The sequence below is a fragment of the Hylaeus anthracinus genome, unplaced genomic scaffold (assembly GCF_026225885.1).
Source record: "Hylaeus anthracinus isolate JK02 unplaced genomic scaffold, UHH_iyHylAnth1.0_haploid 11997, whole genome shotgun sequence".
Lineage (NCBI taxonomy): Eukaryota > Metazoa > Arthropoda > Insecta > Hymenoptera > Colletidae > Hylaeus > Hylaeus anthracinus.
The window spans coordinates 16,039,799-16,052,272 of NW_026534344.1; the positions used below are offsets into that span (position 1 = coordinate 16,039,799).

At 42.4% G+C, this 12,474-nt stretch overlaps 1 protein-coding gene across 1 annotated transcript; it reads right to left on the minus strand.

The window, feature by feature from the left end:
* Positions 1–1,162: 1,162 nt before the first annotated feature.
* Positions 1,163–11,655, minus strand: LOC128889237 (uncharacterized). Its single transcript, XM_054146692.1, has 8 exons — positions 11,471–11,655; positions 5,424–5,701; positions 4,813–5,057; positions 4,677–4,739; positions 4,476–4,577; positions 4,298–4,351; positions 3,429–3,547; positions 1,163–1,207 (listed from the first exon to the last, which is right to left on the minus strand). Exons 3-8 carry the CDS (start codon positions 5,006–5,008, stop codon positions 1,187–1,189), a joined length of 555 nt encoding a protein of 184 aa, XP_054002667.1. The 5' UTR covers positions 5,009–5,057; positions 5,424–5,701; positions 11,471–11,655; the 3' UTR covers positions 1,163–1,186.
* Between the last annotated feature and the right edge of the window lie 819 nt (positions 11,656–12,474).

The window sequence follows — 12,474 nt, forward strand, 5'->3', positions numbered from 1 at the left end:
CAGTTTTATTTCCAGAAAACACTCCCACCCTTGTTCATTACCTGGCCCCCATCCCTTAGGAACGTTTCTTTCTTAACGAAATGCAACGTCGCGTTGTCTGAACACATGTTTCGCCGAACAGTCAATCGTAAGACAAACCCATTGCCGGTCGACTTGGAGGTAGCGGCCGTCTACGTTGAATACCTCGTTTTTACAACCACTTCCCCAAGGCAGGGTAACTCCGCGACCTTGTCATAAATTTTGCGATAGCCACGCAGCGGCCGACTAACTGCTTTCGACAACCCCTACACGTGACGCACCGTTCTTTCCTATCAATGGGGAAGGTATTCCAAGTTTCGGCGGAAAGTAAATGATTTTAATGTTTCTTAAAATCCAAAAATCACAAACTTCAGGCATATGGAGAACTGACACTCGAAACCGTTTGAGATAATACATGCCTTCAAATATTGCGATGTTTGCTTATTTTCGGGAATTATTTTGATATTTGCAAAATAAAGATTTATTAATCATTTGGAGTATTATCTCGGTGGCTGCTGGGCACAATCGACAATTAAAGATTTCATTATAAATCAGACGTTTCATGTGCTACAACCTCACACTGGTATTAACGCGTGCTGTTTTACCGGTCCGCTTGTTCGCTGGCTCGAGCCTCCTCGCTTACGCCTATGCTCTGAGCGCGCGCTCATCGGACACTGTGATTGGTCAGTGTTTTTCGTTAATAATTCAAAAACGAAGCCCCATCCGACATTTTTGCAAAGGAAATTGTTGTTCAGAATCGTCTCAGCTACCCCCCATTTCCGGCTCCTCCCCGACTTTTGGGACACCCTGTATATACAAAAAACATATTTATTTACATAATAAAGTGTCAACATTCATACATATACGTTCATATAAAATATATAAAAATACAAATGCAACAATAATATAAAAAAGCATATATATTCACATAATAAAGTGTAATCATTTAAAATCAGCGAGAATCGTGGCTTTGCGCCTAAGAACATGATCATTCATGATCTTAGTCGAAGAACCGTGACTCTTGCTGGTTTTAAATGTTTACGTATATATATATATATATATATATATATTCATTCATACATGGGGGTAGCTGAGACGATTCTGAACAACAACATTTTCGCAAAAGAAATTGTTCAGAATCGTGTCAGCTACCCCTTATTTCCGGTTCTTACAGGAGTTCTGGGACACCCTGTATATTCACATAATAAAGTGTAAACATAAAGTATAAGTTTCATACAGGACTGGATTCATTATTAGGGAAATAAAATATGTAAAATAAAATAATTAAAAGAAAGCAAATGTAAAATATTAAAAATTGAAACATAATCCCATTAAAACATGAATCCAGTTCTACGTGCATAATTTTCCACACTCGCATTAATAGGTAGCGTTAGAAGTGGATCCGATTCCATTCTCTCTTCGAATCCACTTATAACGCGATTTACTCTACTTATATATTTTTCGACAACATATATGATACAATTATGCATGCTATATGTTGTTAAATTATTGCCATGTTCGGAGGATATGAAATCAAATTTTATATGCTCCGAAATTTGGTATTTAAGAATTGTAACAAGCCTGGGAATATGTGCCATGTTCTAAACATTACCATAGCAAACAGATACGACCTTAGAAATTAAAGATATGCATCCACTATGCATCGACGTATATTCTCCGACATCGTTAGTGTTATAATATAAATGTAAACAAATTCTACAACAAATTTTCTTACGAACAATTCGCGATACATATAGAATGGCAGCCTGAATAGATAATTCAGGTGCACTCGAAACATTAAAATTTAATGTAATGGAAATAGTATCATCCATCTATGCACGTGAAGCAACTGACCAAATTTTTTTTAAATTGACTAAAAAGCCTCCGGATTCTTCATATTCGCAATTGGTATCCCCACGTACAAATTGCGAATATGAATTTAGGAGTAGTTTGCGGTAATAGCAATGGAAGGTTCTGCATGTTAGATTCGTATTTCGAACACCATGCTGTCTAATTTGACCGAAAAAATTCTCAAGGCCATCTTGATTAAAATTACGCGGAATAAATGAATGAAATCCAAGACTCTGCAGGTGTGATTTAAAAAATTTTAAATTCCGAAGAATCGTCACCCAATTCTGCAAAACCTTCGGACGCTCCTTATCCGCAGGCTTTCTTTTAATAAACTTCATGCTGCGAAAAACTGAAATTGCTTTATCCCAAACATTAGTTAGGGTCGTATCTGTTCTGTGTGTCCGATTCGCAACTCTACTATTGACACTGTCGAACGTATTATTCATGAAATGAATAAGTTCAGCAGTGTCAATCCCTTGATCCGACATTTCCCGCGTACCACACATACTTTTGGCCTTGTTACGACTCGCAAATGTCATAATGGATCCAACTGATCGATTAAAAACTTGAGCGCAATATTTAACTTTTATTTTCGGAATTTTTGAAGAAATAACATGTTTTGCAGTAAGTTTCTCCAGGAGTCGGTTCTCCGAAGAAACATTACTGCTATCAATAAAATATAAATCTTCCACGTGTAACCATTTGGCCACCCGTGAAATATCATGTAAATTAAAGCTCAAGTTTTTCGTCAATAAATTGTTCCGGACACATTTTAATAAGTGGGGTAGATCAAACAGCGGTACGATTATGTTACTGTCGATTTCAATAACATCATGCCGCAGTGTATTTGATCTCTGAAAGGCATTTCTTCGCGATGAATCTAATAAGCTTTGGATAGCTTTGCAATTTGTGCTTCCTTGGTCACAAACTGTTGCTACAACTATTATACCGGCCTGACTTGCACGGCGAACTATTTTTTTAAACATACGAACAAGGTTCTCAACTGAGCTGGAACCTTTACAAAATGAATATGCAACAGGTTGTTTCCAAGGTTGCACACCATGTATGCCTTTGAGCATCCACACTGTGGCATGATCCGTGATATCCAAGTTACGCGAAAACCCGGAATCTACAAATCCATCAATAACATCTATTGTAGTATTATACTGCAACGACGGTGCTAAACTAATTTCATCAAAAATCAGACATGCGTATCTGCTTTTTGGGTCAGTAAATAACTCGCACTGCTGTTTGAGTTCCTCAAAAATATTATCGCAAATTCCAGCTTTTAATGGAATTTGCGGTATTAGTTTCCGAAGAGTTTCGATGCTTGGCAAAAGAAATAATTTTGCCAAATATCGATACGCTTTGGAACTTTGCTTATAAATAAATAAAGCTAATATCTTCTCTTCTTCGGTGAAGCGTCGCGTCGATTTTTGTTTGTCCGCGTTGCGCATCTGGGCCAAGAGCATCGCGTGCAGGGGTGTTGGCAGGCTTTCTAAAACCTGATGAACACCGGTCTGCACGAGATGCTCAATCTTCCCGATGCGTTGTCTTACCGAAGACCTCCGACGCCTCAATTGCCTCGCAGATTTCAAAATCCTGGCCACAGCCTTGTAGATCTTGAGCTTCCTGGGTTTGGTCAAGTTGCTCGACCTAATCATTTTCAGGATGTCACCTGTGGAAAGAAAATATATATAAGTAATGCATTTATGTATCACATTGAGATTAAAGGAGGGGCGTTGAATTAGTATAATCTGCTTCAAATATAGCGCTTAATTTGTTTCAGATGGCGCTTTCATATAATATCACAACCTACTCTAGTACTAGCAATGTTGAAATAAAAATGGCAACAGTGCGAGAGTCCGGCTACCCTATCACTGATAGGCTATCAGCTTCGACCAGCCTCCTGGCCTCTCGCTACAATTGGCTACATATTGGAAGATAGGACTCCCGATCTGGTTTTTTGTGGTGTTGCCACGTTTCTCAGCACGGCTAGTACTAGAGTCGGCTGTGATAATATATAGGCGAGTAAAAGGATATTCTCCTTTTTCGGTTTTTTCTCGGATGGAACGTATTATTAAGAAAGTCTATCTCCGAAACTATCATAGCCCATACGGCACCTTTCGTTGCAAATATATGCAAATATATTCCTTGCAAGTCTATCGGAGAGTTCTGTCAGTTTCTATCACAATTCTAGACACGTAAGCACATATCACTTCACACAAGACTAACGTGAATCAACTTTATTTTACTTATTTTGCTATGTCAGTATGTATGAAATAATATAATAAAATAAGAGAGGTACACATGCACCAAATAAATATGTGCTTACGTGTCGAGACTTGTTGTGATGGAAACAGACAGAGCTTTCCGGTAGATATAATATTTAACTATTACATCTAGTATTTTTTAAAATATTTAATACCTTTAAGGCCTATCCTAATAGCTGGTTGAACTTGATTCCTTTTGTCAGTGCAACCTGTAACTGTAACAAAGAATTAATAGAAGCACTTTTTAAATGACACGCATAATACTAAATACCTATCATAACTAAAAAAAGGAATGCAATAGAAGATAATATTATTGTAAGGTAATGCACTCACCTCTGGATGATCCAGGAAGCACATTATAGGCAAGTGCGTCGAAGTCTCTCCTGGTCCCAGGTCCCACGTTGTCCTGGTATCCAACAGTGAGCACAGGTTGACCTATATTAACAAAATTATATAACATTATATATACACTTAATGTTGGAAGTCTTCTCATTTATATGTGGCATATTAAGTGTATCAAGATCAAAAACTTACGTTCTTCTTCTTCTTCAATTTCCATTACAAGTTCCTCCTGTTGCTCGATAGATGTGGCAGGTGCTAATAGAATTTAATAAATCTTTTCATTAATAATTGTTAAATATAGTTTAAAAAGTTTATAGTCAATTTTTACCTGATAAGTTGCAGCTTGGTACTGCATGACTTGTAAGCTTTGATCCAACGCGGTATTGAATTTCGAAGTGGTCCCCATAAACCACTCGATTTCTCAACCGGTTGGGAGGGAGTTGAAATAGATCTTCCGTTCCACAAGCTTCAAACCATTTTAAACATCTGTCGCTGTCCTTCGGCAGACAGGGGAAGTTGAGCATCGGCTGCCTGGTGTTTGTGCACCCCAGTACAGCAGATTTTTTGTGGGACCTATAAATACATATTTACATAAAGAAAAAATTAATAATTAAAAATTAATAATTTCGAAATTTTGTCTAGATATGATTTCAATAAATAATCAAATCTACTATGAGCCGAAAAGTATTCGGACACCTTTTAAATGCTTTCAAAATGCAATTGAAATGAATTGAAAGGAAAGGACAAAGCAGGACAAAAGAAAGCACGGGAAAAACCCACCCTGCCCTTTCGTATTGTAACAAAATATATAAAAGCCGTATTTTTTCTTTTAGTAATTATATAGTATTTTTATAAAAATAATAACTATTTACCTCTTATTATTATCCATATGTGTGAACTAAAAACACTATCGCAGAACTGACAGCACACAGCACTTACTTGCACCATGCACTTGCATGCACTCGCTATCACGTTATGACCATATGGAGTTGAAATTTTGCCGCACTTTGCCGAGCGCGCTCGCCATAGAATAGACGTACACAGAATATGAACTCAATGGCGCGAAAGGAGTGACAGTAGCGCCATCATCCCTTACGCGCGCGAGTTAAAATCGGGCTTCAAGTTCACAAGAGTAGAGCTTGTAGGCCCTAAATTTGACTTCCAGGCCACGGACATCTAGGCAAATGTCTAAACAGTCTCAGTTTGTGGTTGATACACTATTTAGCTTCTTCATTTTACCGCCAAAGTGCGGTGGAAAAAGACAGCAGCCTCGCAAAAGGAGGACACAACTCTCCAGGACCCCTCGCTCCCAACCATGGCCGAAACGACGGCAGGGAGCAAGAGGTCCCCTCCTACAGCTAGACGGAGCGCCCGCCTCTCCCTCCACAAGGCCGGGCACTCCTCCAGATGGCACACGGGCGACTCCTCGCCCCCCATCTTGTGCAGGTACTCACCGAAACAACCATGTCCGGTGGGCACCTGCGTGAGCCTTTACGTGAGTCACCCGTGCCGGCGATCCAGCCAAGCATCGAAGCTCGGCAGGACCGCCCCCACCGCACGCTGCCGGGCGGCGCTTTTCGTGGGCAAGCTGCCACCACTGGCGTTGGTACACCATGACCGCCTCGTCCTGCGGATCGTCCTCGTTCCGGCGGAGGTCTTGCAGACGCCGATACACATCGGCGTGTGCCTCCGCCTGGAAATCGAACGGGACGACCCCTGCCCAGGATGGCCGCCGCCTCATGGGAGATCGTGCGATACCCCCGTGCGATTCTGATGGCCATGCGCCGCTGCACGTGCCGCAGCAGATGCCGGCCACGACGGCAGGCCACCAGATCGCGCGCCTACACGGGAGACCCATAGAGGGCCATCGATCGCACGACTCCGAGGTAGAGGCGGCAGACTCTCTCTTCCGGCCCCCCGAGGTTGGCCAAGAGACGACCCAACAGGGTCGTCACAGCCTCAATTCGGGGTACCAGGCGGTCGAAGTGCTCTTCGAACCGCCAGCGGCTGTCCAGGTCGAGGCCCAGGTACTTCATGCGGCCCTCGACGCGGACAGCCGCATCGCCCACACGGATCCAGGTCTGGGTTAGGTCATGGAATATGACCACCTCCGTCTTTTGCGGTGAGATCTGGAGCTCCAGAGCCCGGATCCTTGCGATTACAATCGCAATCCCCAGTTCCGCCAGCCTGTGGACCCTGGTACCGCCTACCACGATGATCAATGTGTCGTCTGCATAGCAGACCACAAAGACACCGGGTGGGAGGAGCCCGCGCAAGACCGAGTCGTACCCCAAGTTCCATAATAGGGGTCTTAGAACAGACCCCTGGGGCACTTCTCGGCTGACCCACCAACGCATCGGCACCCCGCCTCTGCCGGGGTACTCGATCCATCTGTCCGACAGGTAGTCGGCCAACATGACCCGTAGATAAGGAGGCACTCCGTGTTCTCGGAGCGCCTCCCGGATCGTGCCCCAGAGCAGGGTGTTGAAAGCGTTGGCGATGTCGAGACTGATCGCCAACGCCACCTCACTCCGGGAGACCGCCCGGTCCGCGAGAACATGGACGTGGTCGATCGCATCAAGCTTCGACCGGCCCTCGCGGAAACCGTATTGGCAGTCAGCCAACTGCATACTCCCGTTGGACAGGCCCCTCGACAGGCGGGCAGCGAGCACACGCTCAAAGAGCTAGCTCGCCTCGTCGAGGAGGCAGATCGGCCGATGCGCCGAGGGCGAATGCCCTTTTTCGGGACAAGCACCAGCCTCACCTGTTTCCAGGCCAGCGGAACCCGCCCCGATTCTAGTCAGCCATTAAACAGCCGCCTGAGCCGGGGCTCCAGGACGCGCAGGGCCAACGCGAGCGCCCGCCCAGGGATACCGTCAGGCCCCGGTGCCGTGTTATACGGGCCACCATGCGCCCGACGGCCGTCTCGAGCTCCCCGTCGGTGACCCCCAGGCCGGCGGACCAGTTACTAGCCTCCGCAGGCAGGAGCGGCCACGGGTCCTCCTCCGGGTCTACCGGAAAGATGGTATCTTCTACGCGCTCCAGAACGGCGGGGACGAGGGACTCCGTGATCGGGGGGCAGCCGGCCGCATGCGTCCCAATACAATGCGATATGGCCGCCCCCATGAATCCCTGTTCAGGGTCCCGAGGAGCTCACCCTAAGCGGTCGCCTTGGCCCTCCCGATGGCGCCCTGGAGGTCCACCGTGGCTTGTCGGTAGACCTCGTACAGCCTAGTCTCCCCCGCCGGGTCGCGGTTGCGTCTTCGGCGGGCCCTCGTGAAGTGTCGTCGGGCCGCGCTACACGTAGCGCGCAGCGGCCATCTCGTTGCTCCACCAGTAAGAAGCGGCCCGCCTCGAGAGCTTCTTGGCTCGGGGCATGGCGGCGTCGCACGCCGCCATCAACGACTCCTGAAGCCAATCGGCCTCCTGATCGACGTCCACGACCGGTCCAGCCGGGGCATCCGGCTAGGACGCGGCGAGGGCGGCCGCCATCAGGGCGTCCCTGTCCAACCCCTTGAGCGCCCATCTGCGCAGCGGTCGACCAGGCGCGCGGCGGCGAGCGGGATGGCCCTGCGAGGCAGCGGAAACATCCATAAGGATGTGGAGGTGGTCACTCAGGGACACCACCTCCTCCGCTACCCTCCACCCTGACACGAGACGCGCGGCGGCAGGCGTCGCCCACGACAGGTCGACGATCGACTCGCCCTGCCACCTCTCGCACGTGCTTACCAACCCACGGTTAAGTAACCGGAGGTCCGCGCTCACCGTCCACTCCAGTACGACACCGGGAGATACTGACCCTACGGTTACCCTTTACCGGGAGATACCAATTCCTAGCAGCTATCTGACTTCGCGTCAGAGTCGTCTGCGATTTCTACTCCATTCTCAATCTTTGGATCCATTGAAATAAACAGGACTAATCGTATCTTCTTCGATTCTTGAATTCAACCCACTCGCAGGGCTCACACGCACGTCGCTATCGCCCTAGCTCGTAACACGGACGTTCAGATCCTAATGACAATTCATGTAAAATGACTGCTCCACACTTTAGCAGTGACATGAAGAAGCTAAATAGCGTATCATCCACAAACTGAGGCTGTTTAAAAATTTGCCTTGATGTCCGCAGCCTGGAAGTCAAATGCTTGGCGTGGCCAGCTAAGGCATTCTCAGATCATCAAGACCCATACTTTCTCTCTCGCAGGCTTTTACATAATTTGTCAATTTAAAACTCTTACGATATGAGTACATTTCCATTGTATTGCGTTTTAAATTATTTCTAAGGTCATTCATCGACACCGATACCTTTCCTCTCACAAGCTTTCAGATAATTTGTCAGTTTAAAACTCTGACAATATAAGTACACTTTCATTATTTTATTTTTTAAAATAATTCTTATTCATAAAAACCTTGACCTTGCCTGGCCACGCCAAGCATTTGACTTCCACAGACTACGGAGATCTAGGCAAATGTCTAAACCAGAATTTCCCAACGAGGGGTCCACGCCCCGCAGGGGGCAATTTGATAGTTAAGGGGGGCAATTTAAAAATGGACTCGACACGACTTTAACCCTTTCGTTTTGGGTTATTTAAATGCAATGCTAGATATCGGTGACAAATTTAACAAAAAAGGCAAATTCCTAAAAAAATGCTGTAAATAATTATTAGGTATAATTTCGTTTGACGTTAAAAATATATCAACTGGGTAATTAGAGTCGTCAAGTAAACTTCGTCAGCAGGGGCGGACTGGCCATATAAGCCCATCGGTGCAATCACCGGTGGGCCGGTCGAGTTATGGGCCGGCCCACGTAGACAAATTTCTTTTAAATTAAAAAAAAATATATTTTGTGCATTATTGAAATACACGTTTTGTGTATGATAATAAAATTTGTAAAAAAGTGAAAATTTACCCCCCCTCCCCATACAGGGCCACGTTCAGATGAAATCACCGGGCCGGTCGGAACTCGCCAGTTCGCCCCTGTTCGTCGGGGATTCACCGCGGAGTGTGCCGCCTTTCGCGGGGAACCCCGGACGTTTTAAAACTCGCTAAACAACGCCGTTGTTCACACCTATTTTGCCCAACTCAACTTCTGTAGTGTTTCACATCATTCACTTGGTGTTAATTTGAAATAAGTGTCCGTCAATTAATCGTTGATTTAACAAATATATTTATATATATTGTATAGATATAATTGGTAAGTACTTGATTTTATTTATATTTATTTTAATTTTAGAAGCATTTAACTTTCCAGAAATTTTGGTCAAGTGAAAAAAAAATATCAGTAATGTATTATATACATTTAAATAAATATGTTTCTTTGCGCATACGTTTATTCTGTCATATTGAATTAATTTTAACACATATTTTATTATATTGTTTTTTAATTGATTTTTTTTAGCCCATAATAAAATGAGTGGAACAAACAAGAACAAAACTCGTCAATATTCGGAGGAATATTTAAAATTTGGGTTCATACCCGCTGTTCATGATGAGCGGATGCCGTTTTGTCTTTTATGCCAGCAATGCTTGACCAACGAATCAATGAAACGAGGTCGTCTTAAGGCGCATTTGAAGGCGAAACATAGTGCTCATATAAATTCAGATTTGAGTTATTTTAAAACTTTAATGGAAAAGTTTAAAAAAAGAACAACATTACAGTCTCTATTTACTGCTCGTTCTTTAACACATAATCGTCTTTCTGAGGCTAGTTATAAAATTTCTTTATTAATCGCTAAAACTGGAAAAAATCACACTATAGGAGAGAATTTGATAAAACCGTCAATATCAGCATTTCTTAAAACGGTTCTGGAAAAAGATGACAAAGGTATAAAAGCTATGCCACTCAGTAACAATACTGTTAGCAGAAGAATAGACGAAATGAGTGAAGATATTGAGAAACAACTTGTTGAAAAGCTGAAAACAAAAAATTTCTCAGTACAAATGGATGAATCAACTTTGAGAGACAGTGAGGCAGTATTGATAACCTATATAAGATATATTAATGAAGGACATTTTGCTGAAGAAATGTTGTTCTGTAAAAGATTAGAAAGCACCACTACCTCCAAAGATATATATAATAAGTTAAAAAACTACCTAGATGTCAATGATATACCAATGAAAAATATAACATCTTATGCTGCAGATGGCGCCCCTAATATGATGGGCAAGAAAAATGGCTGCTTAAAATTGATGAAAGATGCGAATCCAGAAATGATTATTGTACATTCATAAGGAAAACTTGGTAGCTAAAAATATCTCGCCTGTTCTAAATGAAGTACTACATGCAGTAATAAAGTATGTTAATGCTATTAAAGCTAATGTCAAATGTGAGCGTCTCTTCAAGTTATTTTGTGAAGAACAAAATGAAGACCATGTGAGACTTATACTTCATACTGAAGTAAGATGCATATCCAAAGGAAACTGCTTGAAAAGATTTATTGGCTCCAAAAATGTGAAGTAACTGATACCGCTGTACTTGTCAATCATTTGAATATTCTATCAGCTGATTTAAAAGAAAGATTTTCTGACTTAAAACAAATTGATTTCCCAACATGTATGATGCAGCCAATATTAGTGGATTTGTCTGATATATCAAATATGCAGTATCAAGAAGAACTCGCAGAATTGCAAAATGATGAATCAGTAAAAACTTTATTTAATATAAAAGGAGCGATGGCATGGCTTTATGAAGAAACTGAAATTAATTACCCGAATGCAACCAAATGTGCAAGAAAACTTTTCCTACCGTTTCCATCTTCATATTTAGCTGAATGTGGATTTAGTACTGTAAATGATTTACTGATAAAAAAAAGAAATTGACTTGAAATAACACAACATGGAGACTGGAGATTAAAGATAAGTAAATTGGAACTATTGGATTTAAAAATTATGTATGGGGGGCATAAAAATTTAAAAAATGTTAAGGTGGGGCATGGCCTAAAAAAGGTTGGGAAACACTGGACTAAAGAGTCTCAGTTTGTGGTTGATACACTATTTAGCTTCTTCATTTCACCGCCAAAGTGCGGAGCAGTCAGTTTACATGAGTTGTCATTAGGGTCTGAACGTCTGCACTGTTGAACACAGCATTTTAGCTGCGCATAGTTGGAAAGCACTGAATTTTTCATTGTGTTATACAGTGTCACCTTGCACTTTACTGGAAAGAACCTTCATGTACTGGCTGCTCATTTCGATTTCACATCTTTTTCTACTTTCTTGAATTTTGTTAGAGGAACTTGGCGTAATTTTCTTACCTTTTTGAAGTTTTTTTTATGGGGATCTCACTTCTTTTTACGCAGATAATTTCTATAGTGAATGACTTCAAATAATAGAAAATGGGAGATCAGTTTGAATCCTTTAAGGTTTCAAAAGTACGCGGAACGCATTGCAGGAAGTCTCATTGCAAGAAATTTATTAAAGAAAAAATGTAATCACTTTATCAGTAACATTTAAATGCAACAAGACTTTCTGTCATGTGTCGTGGGTACTTTTGAGAAATTAAAGGACTAGGTCTGACCTCTGTTTTTCTATATTATTGTATTATGTTTTACAAATAGTGGATCTCCGTTCATTTTCTCATTATTTAAATTTCTTGCAACAAAACTTTCTGCCATGCATTGTGTGTACTTTTGAAAATTCTAACGACTGAAACTGATATTGCAATACGATTAATTGTGCGTTACAAATAGTGGATTTCTTTTTTTCATTTCTCGCTTTATCTTTAACATTCGAATTTTTTGCAACAAGACTTTCTGCCATGCGTTCTGCATACTTCTGAACTTTATTCTAATACAATAAATTATGTGTTACAAATAGTTGATTTCTTTTTTTAATTTCTTGCTTCATCTTTAACATTGAAATTTCTTGCAGTGAGACATCTTGCCATGCGTTCTGTATACTTTTGGAAACTTCAAGAACTGAGGCTGGTCTCTTTCCTATATCTGGCTTCAGACACATTATGTATATTGTAGACTCTACGCTTACTATAATAAAAGAC